The sequence below is a fragment of the Podarcis tiliguerta genome (assembly GCF_965153285.1).
Source record: "Podarcis tiliguerta genome assembly, chromosome: 10".
Taxonomy (NCBI): Eukaryota; Metazoa; Chordata; class Lepidosauria; order Squamata; family Lacertidae; genus Podarcis; species Podarcis tiliguerta.
The window spans coordinates 6,356,724-6,373,128 of record NC_139543.1 but is presented as its reverse complement, the minus strand read 5'-3'; the positions used below and the strand labels follow the sequence as shown (position 1 = coordinate 6,373,128).

At 43.0% G+C, this 16,405-nt stretch overlaps 1 protein-coding gene across 4 annotated transcripts in view; it reads left to right on the top strand.

Annotated features, from left to right (window-relative positions):
- The window catches only part of RELN (reelin), a 306,441-nt gene that overhangs the window by 257,819 nt on the left and 32,217 nt on the right, over positions 1-16,405 (top strand). For all 4 annotated transcript variants that reach the window (XM_083399200.1, XM_083399199.1, XM_083399202.1 and 1 more), the window contains 5 exons: positions 2,981-3,239; positions 7,532-7,781; positions 11,257-11,425; positions 13,587-13,727; positions 15,512-15,689. In XM_083399200.1, the coding sequence (XP_083255326.1) occupies positions 2,981-3,239; positions 7,532-7,781; positions 11,257-11,425; positions 13,587-13,727; positions 15,512-15,689 (997 nt within the window). The remainder of the gene's footprint in view (positions 1-2,980; positions 3,240-7,531; positions 7,782-11,256; positions 11,426-13,586; positions 13,728-15,511; positions 15,690-16,405) is intronic.

Sequence of the window (16,405 nt, the reverse complement as noted above, 5' to 3'; positions counted from 1 at the left end):
GAACGTATGTAGCTGCCTGATATAGCCTGACTGTTGATGTCTCTGCCAGTATCAGTTTTGACTGGCAGGAGCTCTCCAAGGTCTCAGGCAAAGGTCTTTCTGAGAAGTCAGGGGTTGAACCTGGTAACATGCAAGGGTTGGGTTCTACCACTAAAGCTATGACTGTTCCCCAAAGCTAAGCATATTTCAGGACTGGCGTGAGACAGTTCTGTAAGAGCAGACATTTAATGGCTGGGATAAGCCAAGGACATCCCTCTGTTTTATTTTATGTTACCAAAAGATAGCAAAATGAACCTTCAGGATAAAGCAGGCCATAAACTCAATATAATAATAAAAAATCCCCACCCCCCACATTTGGCTGTTTATTTCCAGTTGTGTTTAAGCACATGACACGGTGCAGAATTGTACCTTAGATTCCATTTGAAAAGCTGTTGTAGAAAGTTGCTAGACTAATAAACATTTATTTTGAAACCCTTTTTACTTTGTCATCAACAATGAAAATGGAAGGAAGGTAAGAAGCGGTGCATGAAGCTTGTTAAAAGAGACTTGTCTTGCCTTCTCTGAAGTACTGTGTAAATATGAGGACAAATTTCCTGGTCTTGCCTGCAATAAATCTAGTCCATTGCAGCTGATGGGCTACTCCATATAGCTCCCCAGTGTCGTTTTACGGCATTGATAATAGGTTTCTTTGGAACAGGATGCTTGAAATGCTCCGTGTTCTGAAGAACAACGTTAGTGATAAGAACTAACAATGTACCTGAGTACTTGAATTCATTGACTTATTAGTATGTGGGTTTCTTGGCATTCCCCTTGTACAGCAAATCCCTCTGGAAGCCCATTTACCCACAAAGCATAGATAGAGAGATAGGATATAAGACTGAAATTGTTAGCCATTGTTCTCAAGGTAATGAGGTACTTGGGTAAAGGCAGCTGTAACTGTGTGCGCCACAACAATAAACAGCAAACATTCAGCCTTGTGAACCACATGGAAAATCTAACGTGAAATAAGCATGAAAACTCATTGCACCTACCAAGGCAATGTATATGGAAATTAGCAAATACAGTGGTGCCTCGCAAGACGAAAAGAATCCGTTCCGCGAGTCTCTTCGTCAAGCGGTTTTTTCGTCTTGCGAAGCAACCCTATTAGCGGATTAGTGGATTAGCGCTATTAGCGGTTTAGCAGCTATTAGCGGCTATTAAAGGTTTAAGGGATTAGCGGATTAGCTGCTAAAAGGCTATTAGCAGCTTAGTGCCTTAGAAAAAGGGGGTGGGGAGCGAAAAAGAATCGCAAGACATTTTCGTCTTGCGAAGCAAGCCCATAGAGAAATTCGTCCTGCGAAGCGCATTGAAAAACGGAAAACCCTTTCGTCTAGCGGGTTTTCCGTCTTGCGAGGCATTCGTCTTGCGGGGCACCACTGTAGGTGGTTTATAGACTCAGCCGAATGCAGAGGGAATATCTTGAGATGGTAGAATTGACTCCAAATTCTGGCTGAAAGTGGAGGGTCATGTTTTTAAATGTTTATGCACCAATAAGAATAAAATAAAGCACAACTTCCTGTAAACAGAAAACTAGCGTAGCAGCGGGTGGTGGGAAGAGAACCTTCCCGTTTGATGTTCTTGTTTCCTCCTTACAGGAAGCTTTTTATAAGTGAAAGCACACAAAAATGAGGGCTTTTGTATGTGTGTGCATGGGTACAATGGCAGCCTAAATCGATGATCTTGAGAGAAGAAAGATGGGTGTGCAGTAAACACACACACAAAAAAGCCCAAAAGGTCTCTTGGCATCCCATGCCAGCAAATTCCACCTTTACTACAATTAAAGGGTACATTAGGATACAGTTAAAGATACACAGGAAAAAATTTCTGACAATAAGAACTGTTAAACAGTGGAACAGACTCCCTCAGCATGTATTGGACTCTCCTTCCTTGGAGGTTTTTAAGCACTGGCTATGGATGCTTTAATTGAGATGCCTGGGCTAGATGAAACTTGGGGTTCCTTCCAACTCTACAGTTCTATGATTAGCCAACCAGGGGCCAGGATTTGAAGCTATTTAGCAAACCCTTGATAAGATAGAACCTGGCTAGTCTTAACTACAGTTAAAGATGAAACTGCGGTTAAGACTGAAAGTGGAATTCACTCCAAGGAGGGGATCAGCTGTAATGAGAAAGCATGCCATTGTGTGGCAAATTCACTGCAGCCGTGTTGAAAATATCTGATACACTTAATCTAAGAGTGCATATCAAAGTGGAGTATGCTTCTGGCTTGTTTCTTTTAGAATCAGCCTCTGTATTTAATGAAATAGTACTGTAAGTTTCTGGTTTCAGTGCAGAGTAATTCCATAAATCTTTTAGTAATATTACACACACACACAAACAAACACACACAATGTGTAATCACTTTTTGTGTTTTGAAAGGTTGTGTTTTTGCAGGTCCCAAATCCTGAGAAGCCTGAGATTTTTATTTTCTCCCTTGTATTAATAAAACAAATGACTATAGCCTAAGGCTGAATTTTTGTCTTCATAATCTAGGCTTCTGAGCTTAAAATTGTGAAAATTTGAATGCAGGATCAAATGTACTGGGATCTGCATTATATAAATAAATCTGTCTATCAATTGCATGCTAATGCCTGGAGGATAAATAAATAGCTTTGTTCCGCTCTGTGATGCCCCTTCAGCTTATAAGCCAAATGCATCATCATCACAACAGAGTACTGTACTAAAAAAGTGGTGACCTAAAAAGAGGGTACCATGCAACTTCTATGAAATCCCAATTCAAGTTGTCTCAAACCAGTGCTGGGCTCCCACTAGGGAATATTTGTTTTCTGTACTTAAAACAAAACCCAGCTCTCTATCATGAGGCTAGAGCTGCCGATTCCTTCATGGTAGTAAGACAAGCTTCTTCATCTTGTCTTTGATTTATGACACTTTCCTTCTTGTTATTGTTATTATTTTGTTGTTGTCATTTGTACCAATGTTATAGGTTTGTGCAATTCTTCATGAGACTGGGATGCGGTAAGGCAGCACCAGATCCCAGAAGCCAGCCTGTTTTGCTACAGTATTCTCTCAATGGAGGCCTCACATGGAATCTTCTGCAGGAGTTTCTCTTTAGCAACTCGAGCAACGTAGGACGGTACATTGCCCTAGAAATCCCCTTAAAAGCTCGTTCTGCCTCCAGTCGTCTGCGTTGGTGGCAACCATCTGAGAATGGACATTTTTACAGCCCGTGGGTCATTGATCAGGTATGTAATCCTTTCTATTCAGGAAAGTAAGCACCTTTGATTGAATACTGTTCCCTGTACTTTCCCTACTTTACATGATTAGAGGAACTTCACTTCAGGAGAAACATGGAGCTGCTGGGAGGGAAGAATGCTCCATATCGAGTTAATTTACTCGTACACTAATGTAGTAAAACTTTACCCTTTGTCCTGTCATGTTGTACATTTTCATGCCCCTCTGCTAAATAGTTGGCTGGTGAAAGCAAGGAAAATATGGGGTGTGTGTTGGGTTGAAATAAACGACAGACGAGTGACAAGTGTCATATGGGAGGCATCTCTCGAGCATGTCTCGGAGAGTCCCTTTTATTGAATATTACAGCATTGCCACGTATGTGCTTGTTGCTGATTGATTGACACAAATCATACGCAAGGGTTGTATATAGGCATTAATCATCAATAGATTAAAGGTTGGGAAAGAGAACACAGAATTGGACAGGTATGAAAACCTCCTTATTAAACTATTACTAGTGATTGATATAGCAAAACTTAAAAGAGCATAACCATCGCATTCCATAGATGTGATCAACCATGCATTAAGAACAGGTCAGGGTACGATGTTTCATGAACTCAATGTGAACTGAACATTCTAGGCAGAAGCAAAACTTCCCATCAGGTGTGGAGGCAGAAAGGAAGAATTTGAGTCAGGAGGAGAGCCAGGGCGTTGTCTGCTCTGACCGGCAACAGTTTTCCAAAGATGCGGGCAGGGGTCTTTTCTAACTCTGTTCTTGAAGATCTTTTTATTAAGAGATGTCAGACCATGAACCTGAGACCTTCTGCCTGCAGAGCATGTGTTCTCCCTTAAGAAGACACAAACTTTTGCTTTCCACTAACCAAGAGGAGCATATATCTTAAACAGTCTTCTCTGTATGCATTTAAAACTTTTGATCACAGCGAACATGACTCAAATGTAAAGTTTGCTGTTGTTAAAAGAACTGTTTCTCCAGAGTCATTGGGCCATTCCAGTGGGTTGATCAACAAGCTGTCAGGCCCAGATCTTCTGCTACGTAAGGAGGAGTTGAAAACTGTGCTGGTCAGAGCTGGTCCAATGCCTGGGGCTGTGTTTATATTCCCCATTTATTTGGACTGTGTACAGCACCAAAGAGGACAATGGGCAGAGTCCTGTCAATCTGCCGATTCAATAAACATTTTGTGGGAGAGGGTGGACCACTGTTTAGAGATGACTGTGATTAAATGGTATACAAATAAAATAAATAAATAAAAATCCCCACCAACAGGTGCTCGGTAATGAATTTAGCTGAGTGCACATTCTCAATATACAAATGTGAATTGGGATTGTGTGACCTAACCATAGTCCATAGTCTTTGTCATGTCAATCTCCAAAAAAGATTTACGAGAATGAGGGGTGAATCTCTGAGCCTGTTGCATAGGGCCCGGAATCATTTTCAATATGTTATATATTGTGACTTTAATTTTGAGTTGTCTACCTCTGGTTAATGGTCTCAGATATTTGGATATGAAATTTACAGGAGAAACAAATGCCAAGAACACAAGACACAAGTAATTTTGTTTTCTTTGCTTAAAGAAAGCAAGACACAAGAAACAAGACACAAGTAATTTTGTTTTCTTTGCTTAAAGGGAAAAGAGTGTTGCTCAGAAGTTAATTAGCTATTGCCAAAGTAAACAGTATTAAACTGAATTTAGAAGAAATATAAATAATTAATTTTAAGTTCGGCCGGGGGGAGGGGACGACAAACTAGATATTATTTAAGTCTAACAGCAACAATGAAGTGCCTACTGTTTATTTAATACCCTAACCATTGGTGAAGATACGAGCAATGGTAAGAGTACACTTATGACTATGTTATATCAGTAAATACAAATAAAATTTGTGAATAATTTTCAAGCATTCAGAGACCTGTTGGCAGAGAGTGGAATCACTTCATCCGAAATTGTCCAGGGGGAGCAGGCAGAGGCATTTAGGGGTTCAGGGTGGTTGCAAGGGAGAAAGGGGGGTGGGAAACTTTCTTTTCATAACCTTCTTTCCATTCACTTAACATAGGAACCAAGCCATTATTAGTATTACACAAATTCCAGACCTTTTAAAACTCTCCCTCAGCTAAGAGTTCCGTGTTTTACAAGTTCAATCCTTGCAGGTACAATTATTCTTGCCCAAGCCAATAGGTTACTTCTTACAGGGACACTTTAAGAATCAGTGTATCTTAATAACTTCTGTTACCTTAGGTAAGTCATTCTTAATCTTGAAATACCCTCTCCCACGTGTGAAAACCATCCACGTTTACACCTGTGTACCTCCACCATTTATTAATAATTATTATCCTAGGATGCTGGATAGCTCAGTCAGTAGAGCATGAGACTCTTAATCTCAGGGTCGTGGGTTCGAGCCCCACATTGAGCAAAATATTCCAGGGTCGCAAGGAGTTGTACTAGATTACACTTGTGGTCCTTTCCAACTCTATGATTCTATGTGCATATTAACCATAAAATTGCACCAGATTTTTTGAAGTATGATACCGCTTATGTAGTACTTTATAACAACTTTCTCCCAAAATTAATGGAAAATGTGGCACCCTTTTTCAGATGTTTGAATAATTCCTTCATGTCCTCCTGCTATCTCCAATCTTTCCTTTATATAATTTATATTTGAAGATTTTAATAATCTTTGATATTCTCCTCAAAACAATCAGTATTCTTCTTGAAGTCTGAACAAAGCCTCATATAGGTGATTACATACTACTAAATAAGAATGGTACATGACTACCGTAGATTCCGGCGTATTAGGCGACGGGACGTATAAGACGACCCCCAACTTTTGCTGTTCAGTTTTAGAGTTTGAGCACCGCCAGGGGCAGAGCACACACCCCTCCGCTGCCTCTGCCGTCGCAGCAGCAGCAGCCCAAGGCGAGGCGTTTGGCGGGCGGGCGAGCACCGTACTCGGAAGGACTTTCCGCGTCCCCTTCTGTGGGGAGGGAGGAGGAGTGACGACAGAAGGGGCGCCTCTGCTCACCCCTCTCCTCCTTCCCGACGCGTATACCCGGCGTATAAGACGACCCCCGACTTTGGGGGCGATTTCCCAGGGATAAAAAGTCGTCTTGTACGCCAGAACATATGGTAATTAGATGTGATACTCCTGGTGGTGTTTTCTACATTATTAGTCATCATTGCTCAATCATCTGCACAGTCCAAGGCATGTCACTACCTGGGGCAAAGAACAAGACCACTGACTGGTCTGGCTGTAGAATCTTATTTTAGTACTGGCAACAGGATAGCATTCTTTACTGCACCTGAACATCACAGGGCAGTTATAGGTGTGCAAAACAGGAGAAAGGTCCTCTGGGAGAAAGGTTTAGCTAGTGGGCTCAGGAAGACCAGCTAGGAGGCTTCCTCCCAGTTCTGCTGCTGATGTGGTTGCCTCACTCTGCCTAATGATAGGGCGAGTTCTGGTCATCTGAGTGTTCTACTATGTGCATCATGCTCAGTGGTATAGTAGTAAATTTTGAAGGGCACAAGATCATCATGACAGAGCAGAGAACCAAAAAATTTAGGCAGCTGATGTGGCAAAGAGTGGCGTAATGGTTCACACATAAGGATTGGGCTGGTTTCACATCCCTGATCAACCATGTGGCGTTACTCCAGTCCTGTGCATAGTTCCCTGAGATAAACTCCAATGAACTCAGTGGTGCTTACTTCTGACCATTGCAGGTAAAACACCTTGAGCTTCCACTATAAATCTTCAGTCAGGTGCAGTGCAACCTTCAGCTTTTAATTAGAAGTGCAAAACAATATTGCAGAGAAGTACAATTGCTTGATTGCTTTTCTCGTTCCATGCTAATTTGCCACAAACAACCGTGAAACTTGAAATCTTCATTATCAACTATTCACTTGCGAAAGCAAGGCAGATCCATCAGTTACACTGGCTTTTCAACAGATGGCATCAACATGCCTGCTCTGGTGGGGGGGGTGGAATCCTGGAGCCACGCTATTTCCACCACCAACACCCCATTTCTGATCATGCCTCACCAACAGCTTCTAACCATTCATTTGACTGAAGGGGCCAGCTCATAACCTGTATGTTGTAGAGCTTTGTTGGTGGCCTCAAAATACATTAAGTGTGGGCTGACAACAATCAGGAAGTATTGAATATAAGTGTCAATAGCCCCCGTGCTAATCAGCAATGACTTAGGCGTGTTTGGAAAGAAAAGTAAAGAAGCCCCTGCTTTTTCAGCATCTGTTTCAACTTTTTAAAAGTAAGCAAACCCTTTGCATTTGTGTTCCAGATCCTTATTGGCGGAAACATCTCTGGCAACACAGTCTTAGAAGATGATTTCAGTACCCTGGATAGCAAGAAATGGCTCCTCCACCCTGGAGGAACCAAAATGCCAGTGTGTGGTTCTACTGGGGATGCCCTGGTCTTCATTGAGAAAGCAAGCACTCGCTATGTTGTCACCACTGACATTGCTGTCAATGAGGATTCTTTCCTTCAGCTGGACTTCGCAGCTTCTTGCTCTGTCACCGACTCCTGCTATGGTAAAGGCTTCTGCATTTCCCATTTACATACTTGCCAGCCTTCTCTGCTGTCGTTGCTTATTGTTCTTCATTCAACTCTCCAATGAAAGATACCGAATCTAAAACAGGCTTTCCCACCGGAAAACTGTGGTTTGTTGTTTCTGCCTTGGCGTACTCGGAAGTCTCCCATCTGTGGTTTGTGTATACTGAAAGTTTATAGATGCCAGGTATTGGTGGAAAATAAGGGCCCACTCACTTGCTGAGTTTTCTGGTTCATGAATAGACCTGAAATGTAAGGTGCATGCCTGGTACCACTGTCCTTACATAATAACAGGAAAAGAGCCTTGCTGGATCAGCCCAGAGGCCCCACTTTGACATCCTGTCTTCACAGTGACAAACCAGATGCCTATGGGAAGCTCACAAGGAGGCCCTGAGTGCAACACCATTCGCCCAGATTATTATTTCCAGCAACTGGTATGCAGAAGCAGGGCACTGTGAGCCAGTATGGTGTAGTGGTTAAGAGCGGTAGTCTCGTAATCTGGGGAACCGGGTTCGCGTCTCCGCTCCTCCACATGCAGCTGCTGGGTGACCTTGGGCCAGTCACACTTCTTTGAAGTCTCTCAGCCCCACTCACCTCACAGAGTGTTTGCTGTGGGGGAGGAAGGGAAAGGAGAATGTTAGCCGCTTTGAGACTCCTTTGGGTATCAAATCCAAACTCTTCTTCTTATTCTTCAGGTGTGCTGAACGCCCACATCCGTGACCAAATAGTCAGACATGTACAGTTCTATTATTCCTGTTTCCTTACATTCCAGTCCAGAGCTTGAGCCACACACATCAGCTCAGCAGCTTTCCCATACACTTCAATGGTACACATGTGTACCCACCCTTTAAAGTAATCAGGAAGATCTTATGGATGTGTGAACTGTGTGTATGCACCAGAACTTACCCAGCAGCAGCCGTTACTGGAACGGGGGGCTGTTCTTTATTCTGAGTTGTACAAATTTAGGACAAAGCATCTTGACATTTCCAGCGTGAATCTCTTGTTCTGATATAATCTCTTGGTTCCATATAATGTTGCATTATATGGTGTGTCATGCGTTAAACTGTTATGGTTCCTGCAACCCCAGAGACCAAACTCCTACCTTAGATCTTGCTTGCACCTTTATAAATTGGAACAAAGTAACATTCACATACGGCTGATTTAACTTAGACCAAAGGGAGGTTTGATCATGTATGTCAACTAACTGCAGGCAATTACTTCAGATTCTGTGTATAAAATGGAAATTAGGCTTAAAGAAAATCCCTAAAGTAGATTAACCAATTTGCTCATAAGTAATGAAGATATTTAAGTCTGGAAATTAACTAGGGGCCCCAAAACATAATCATCATGCTTCAGTTTGGAATCACAGTTCATTACAATTCTGTTAATGTTAAGAGTGCTGTAACTGATCTGTTAGTTATATGACTAAGTTTCCCCCACTTTTAGTTCAGTCAACCATTATTTTGATGGAGTTGTATTAACCAGGACAGCCATAGTCATAAGAGCAACATGCTGATAAAAACAAAATAATATAAAAACGGCATGTACCTTTTTTTAAAAAAAGAAATCAACACATAATGATAATTTGTACACGTAAGTTGTCTGTGGTACATTTTAAGGCTTGAGACACAAAATTTGTTATATGACTAGGGATTGTAATTTTTTCTTTGTCTGCTCAGCAGTTAACAGTGCAAACCTATGCATGTCTCACCAGTGGCGTAGCGTGGGGGTGCAGGGGGGGCCGGCCGCACCGGGCGCAACATCTGGGGGGGGGCGCGCTCGCACTCGCAGCTCTCTGCCCTCTGCTAAAATCCACGGGTTAGGGGGCGCAAATTACTTGCCTTGCCCCGGGTGCTGACAACCCACGCTACGCCACTGTGTCTCACAAAGGTCAGAGCAATTCTAACTCTTCCTTGGCAGTCAATTGGCCACTGCCACAGCCCAAGCCCTCCTGGTCTTATTTCAGTGCCTTGCTCTGGCTACCATAATCATGGTAGCTCCAAAACAGCCTGTGCCTTGGGCAAGTGTAGCAGAGGCTAATGCAGTGGCAGAGCCCCTCATCCCACACCAGTAGGGCTCATCAGAAAGAGACCTGCTGAATCCTAAACCACCCATTCCTAGCAACACTGGATTGCTCCTAAATTCTTTTGAGTTTAATAAGATTTACTTCCAAGAAAGTTATACCATTATATTATTGCATAAGTATATACAACTGAAACCAAGGTGTTAGAATCAGGTTTAGATAATACATCTAAAACTGAAAAATTGGATTGGGCTGGCTAGTTCATCCCTTTGTGATTGCAACAGCAAACGATGCATGTGCGAATGAGCCATCACAAACTAAACACAGAAAGTTTTGCTACAGTGACACTTAACGCAGGGCTTTTCAAGAGAGTCAGTTCATGCATTCAGCTGCTAATCGTCAAGTGTTAAGGAATCAACTGATGAAGAATTAAGAGGTGTGCATAAATGCGTGAGCAACTTCAAGTAAAGTTTAGAAGATGGAGGCCATTTGCAAAGAGATACTGCTGTCTCTCTCTTTTTGCTCACTGGGACTAATCTTTTCAGACTCCTCCACTTATGCTATCTCAGTAATCCTCACAAGAGCCATGTGAGATAGACCAGTATTATGAACTTCAAGCGGCATGGGTAGAGGAGGGCTGAAGCTGTGGTCATCGTGACTTGCCTAAGCCTACCTTGGGAGCTTGTGACTGGGTGGAAATTTGAGCCAAGAATGTGTGCACTCTTAACCATGACATCCCACTAGTTCTCAGTGACAATACATCTCTCAGCATGCCATTAAATAGATATTGATTCCATCTTTGGTGTGTTCAGATGCATATCCCATTCCACTGCAGATGGCCTGTTTGCATTGCATTTCTTTCAATGCACTGCACACCTGTGTGCTTGCTTGCTTGCTTGCTTGCTTATTTATTTATTTATTTATTTATTTATTTATTTATTTTAGTGTGCCACTCCCATAACATAAAGTTTTATGGGCATCATATCTAAATGTGCATTCCTTTAAAAGCAATACGGTGCTCATCATAGGCTACAGACCATACAGTGGTACCTTGGTTTACGAACTTAATCCATTCCGGAAGTCTGTTTTTAAACCAAAGTGTTCTTAAACCAAGGCGGGCTTTCCCATAGCAGCAGGGGACTCAATTTACAAATGGAACAAACTCAACAGGAAGCAGAACATATTCTTATTCCAAGGCAAAGGTCACAAACCAAAACACCTACTTCCGGGTTTGCAGCGTTCTTAATCCAAGTTGTTCATAAACTAATCTGTTCTTAAACCAAGATACCACTGTGTGCTCCAAACTCCTACACAAAACAGGAAATGTTTGATTGGCAATACACTTTGGTATTATAATGCTGGACTGTTGTCCTACATCAGTGAGTTTGATGATACCATTGTCTTAACAATTCAACTCATTTTAACCTTTTTAGCTATTGAACTAGAGTATTCTGTTGATCTTGGTCTGACATGGCACCCGGTAATGAGAGACTGCCTTCCAACGAATGTCGAATGCAGTACATATCATCTCCAGAGGATTTTGGTATCAGATACATTCAATAAATGGACAAGGATTGTTTTGCCACTTCCTCCTTACACCAGGTAAATTGCCTTTGGCATATTCTTAAAATATGTGACCTTACAGGTTTTGTAATGCATTTTTAATATATTTCTGTGGTAGCTACATGCAAATAAAAATGGGGCAATTGCTCTTGTTCAGTATCAGTCTCCTTATCTCATTGGTGTGAACTTGATCAAGCCAAGCTCTGAAATCTCTCAGCTCACTTGAACTGAGACCAGTTGCCCCACCATAAATGAGAGACCTGAGAAATTTGATGTGGCCAGTTGTTGTTCATTTGAAACCAAAGGTTTCTGTTCACCTGTAGAGAGTGCACTCTGGAAATCTCCACTTTGAGAGATGTTGGTCAATATCCATTTCTTTAGTTGTTTAGTCGTGTCCGACTCTTCATGACCCCATGGACCAGAGCACGCCAGGCACTCCTGTCTTCCACTGCCTCCCGCAGTTTAGTCAGACTCATGCTGGTAGCTTCGAGAACACTGTCCAACCATCTCGTCCTCTGTCGTCCCCTTCTCCTTGTGCCCTCAATCTTTCCCAACATCAAAGTCTTTTCCAGGGAGTCTTCTCTTCTTATTAGGTAGCCAAAGTATTGGAGCTTCACGATCTGTCCTTCCAGTGGGCACTCAGGGCTGATTTCCTTAAGAATGGAGAGGTTTGATCTTTTTGCAGTCCATGGGACTCTCAAGAGTCTCCTCCAACACCATAATTCAAAAGCATCAATTTTTCGGCGATCAGCCTTCTTTATGGTCCAGCTCTCACTTCCATACATCACTACTGGGAAAGCCATATCTTTAACTATACGGACCTTTGTTGGCAAGGTGATGTCTCTGCTTTTTAAGATGCTGTCTATGTTTGTCATCACTTTTCTCCCAAGAAGCAGGCGTCTTTTAATTTCGTGATTGCTGTCAATGTGGCCTACATTTTTAAATGTAGCAATATCAAACCTTTTCTCTTTACCTCCAGGATTATCTTTTCCCCAGCAAATGCTTCTCTGCCACCTCAGTAATTTCTTAGGTGTGGGATAGCAATGCAATAAATAAATAAAAAGACTGAAATCTGTTTAACAGTTGTATCTTTCACTCGAAAATACAAGCTTAGCTTGAAGTTTAATGCTGCCATCTACTGATCAGTTTTTTCAAGTATGCATTCAGTTGGTTGGTAAATGGAGTTCTCTAAGAATGAAGCTGGCTAACGGCTGGCTAACGGCTCATTCACACCCCCACTAGCTCCATTGCCTCCCCCCCCCAGGAAAATCTGTGGCTTCCCACTGAATTGGCACCATCAGCAATCAGGTTTTCCATTGATTGCTGTTTGTTCCAATTCAACGGTAAAGAGTGTGTTTTCCATGGGAAAGCTGTGGGGCAAACGCAGAACTGCTTGGACCCCTATCTAGAATGCATGGGGCAAAAGGCACGTTTTATCACATGTGGTGGAATTGTAAGGTAATCAAAAGCTATTGGGAAATGATTTATAATGAAATGAAAAAAATGTTTCAGATAACCTTTGTTAAAAGACCAGAAGCTTTTTTTGCTAGGCATTATATGTCAGGACTTGCCAAAAGAGTGGAAGAAACTATCTATGTATGCTACAACAGCAGCTAGGATATTACTAGCCCCAAAATGGAAAGAAGACAAGACACCAATGAAAAAGAACAGCAAGCAAAAATGATGGAATACGCTGAAATGGCGAAACTCACTCGAAAACCTAGAGACAAGGACAATAGAGACTTTAAAAAGGACTGGGAACTGTATATGGTGTATTTACAGAAACACTGTAAAGAAGTGGACTCACTAGCAGGGTTTGAGTAAACACTTACAACTGAGAAAACAAGTATAAAAGTTAAGATGTAATAATTGGAAATATAACAAAGTGTAAGAGGAAATTTGGAAAAAGACGGTATAAAAATGATTAGAATGTAATAATATTTAGCTAAAAGAATGCAAAATTAAGGTAGAATAAAATAGGCAGGAGAAGCAAATATCTAAAGAACCAGAAGAGGAAGCTGAGGGAAGTTTGGGACTTACATACTCTTTTGGTGACAATGATGATTGTGTTGAATACAAAATTGTAAAACTTACTATAAAAAAATAGAAAGCCCGGGGCAAGTGGAAGTGTGGGTGAGAGATAACTCTCTTCCTTTGGCTCTAGAAGCATTTGTTTCATATCTCTCCACCTTTCTCAAAGGTCCCAGGCAACCCGCTTCCGCTGGCACCAGCCGGCTCCATTTGACAAGCAGCAAACATGGGCCATAGACAACGTCTACATAGGTGATGGCTGTATAGACATGTGCAGTGGACATGGGAGGTGCACTCAAGGAAATTGCATGTAAGTATGGCGCTGTCAGGGACTGGGCAGAGGAGGAGGAGGAATGGTGGAGTCTGCCTCCCCATCCTGACCCTTCCAGGGAGGAGGAAGAGGACGACAGCACGGATTTACAACAGGGGTTTGTGGGAGGCTACAGCTCAGAGGCAGAGGGGAGGGGGAGTTGGGAAATAATGCGAGTGCCAGAGCAGCAGCTGGCTGATACATTGCCATTAGAAAGCATTCCAGACCCACCATCTCCCAGAACCCGGTGAGCCTTAAAAGTAGGAGAGCAAAGAGCTCGAAGGCAGAGGGCACCACCCATAGAGGAGGAGGTGGTGATGATGACGAATGAGGACAAGAGGCTGGGTTCTATAGCCTCTCTCTGTAAAGACTGAAATCACAAAGGACTGTAAGAAACTTTTCCTTGTCTTTATACCTTCCTGGGCAACCAGCCAGGAGCCACTGGCAGCATCCTGACAGGCGCTCTTTTCAGAGAGACGGTGCCAGGGTTGCCAGACTATAAGACGTGGGGAAGAGTGGCCTGGTAACTCATGCATTAGAGTAAGGAGCCTGGTGGGAAGGGGCAGAGCCTAATGGCCCCTGATAAGGACAGAAGCTGGCACTTGGCAGCTCGAGGGAGGAGTCTGGTTGTATTTGGTGCCTCAGAGATGGCGTATGGTAGACATGGAGTGGGGAGAGCAAAGAAGGAAAGATCTCAAGCTGGGCAGAACTTAACCCACCCCCCACTAGATTCTGTCCCCTTACCTTGAGCAGGTACTAATTAACATCAAGACCTTGAGAAAGGAGCTGAAGCTCTGAAACTTCAGATCAAACCTGCTAATCCTAGACATTGGTGTGGATTCTAATTAGGATTCTAGCTTGTGGTTTAAAATAAGCAAGTAAGAAAGGGGATTTGTTTTCTTTCCGAATACAATTTCTCTTCTTTCTTTTTTAGTTTATTTTTTAAAAGAAGGAAAGTGAGCCAGGACCAGCCTAATCAGTGGCCCATTTTGTCACCGTTTTGTAAGGGATGCCTATTTTGCTGCATGTGGAAGGAATATTACTCCTTTGCTACCTTTGTGAACTTGCGTCAGGGAAGCAAGAAAGGAGTCTCTAGAAAGGGGACCAAAATTAGGCAAGGGATTCTAATGGCAACGTGAGAAGGAAAATAAGGAACTGGGTGCATTTGGAGGGATTTAAGCAAATGCCCATTGGTATTTGGGATGTACTGTCATTGGAAGGAGGAAGGTATCTGTTTGGTACTCCATCTAGAAACTGCTTGCTGCCAAGGAGTGTGGTGGAGTCTCCTTCTTTGGAGGTCTTTAAGCAGAGGCTTGACAAGCATATGTCAGGAGTGCCCTGATGGTGTCTCCTGCTTGGCAGGGGGTTGGACTCGATGGCCCTTGTGGTCTCTTCCAACTCTATGATTCTGTGATTCTATGAAAACTATTTGTTTAGACTTTATATACTGTGTTTGTTAGGTATCGCTATCTGAAAGTAAGTTCTAGTAAACTGAGTAATATTAAAACCAAGAGCCTTCAAAAGAATGAGTTTTTCCTGCAATGTATTTGTTATGAATTAAGGCAATTCATAATATTATAGTATTATTATGAATTAGACTTCACATAATTAGCGTTTCATGTTTAAAGTACAGAAAGAGAGAGTTGTGTGAGTTCTCCAGCCATGCTTGTAGATGAGGCAAGGGAACTCCTAGTGCTGTAGAATGGATCAAAAGCATTCTGAAGAAATCATTGAATGCAGAGTGCCTTACCAGCTAAATTCTCTTTTTTTGCTATCACTTACAGGTGTGATGAAAACTGGGGTGGACTGTACTGTGATGAGCCAGAGATACCTCTTCCCACTCAGCTTAAAGACAACTTCAACCGTGCTCCTTCCAATCAGAATTGGCTAACCGTAAATGGTGGGAAACTGAGCACTGTCTGTGGAGCCGTAGCTTCTGGAATGGCACTTCATTTTAGTGGGGTTGGTACCTGCTGTACTGAGCTTTTTTTTAATAATTCTGAAACATACCCCAAAGAGAAGCAAATTGAAAGCAGAGCCTTGGAGTTACAAACAACTTGGAAATAGAGGGGTGGGATTTAGTGTAGTGCTAAGTATTACAGTGGTGCCTCACAAGACGAAATTAATTCGTTCCGCGAGTTTTTTCGTTGAGCGAGTTTTTTTGTCTTGCAAAGCACCACTGCAGTTAAACACTAACAACGGTGGGGAGGGGCGGGGAAAAGCAGGGCAGCTGCCGCAGCCGGTACCTCGGACTCACCCGCGCCTTGTGGCCACCGCGCAACGCGGCTGCTGGAGGGCGGCGGGGCTCAGGAGCACGACTCTGGCTGCTGGCAGCAACGGCTCTCTGAGAGGAGCGCGCGAGGGGGGTGGGCAGCGGCGCGAGGCAGCTGGAAGGTCGGCCGTCAGCCGGAAGGTGGGAGGGAGCTGGAGGAGCCATCAGCGGGAAGGTGGGAGGGAGCCGGAGGAGTGGGGAAGCGAGCGTGCGTGCGTGCAGTGACCGTCGCCATGACAGGAGAGGCAGGCCTGTTTCGTCTAGCGAAGCAAACCCTTAGGAAAATCCGTCTTGCGAAGCACCTCAGAAAATGAAAAACCCTTTCATCTAGCGGGTTTTTCGTCTTCCGAGGTATTCGTCTTGCGGGGTACCACTGTATATGCACAGAGAAGTGAGGTCTAGTCAA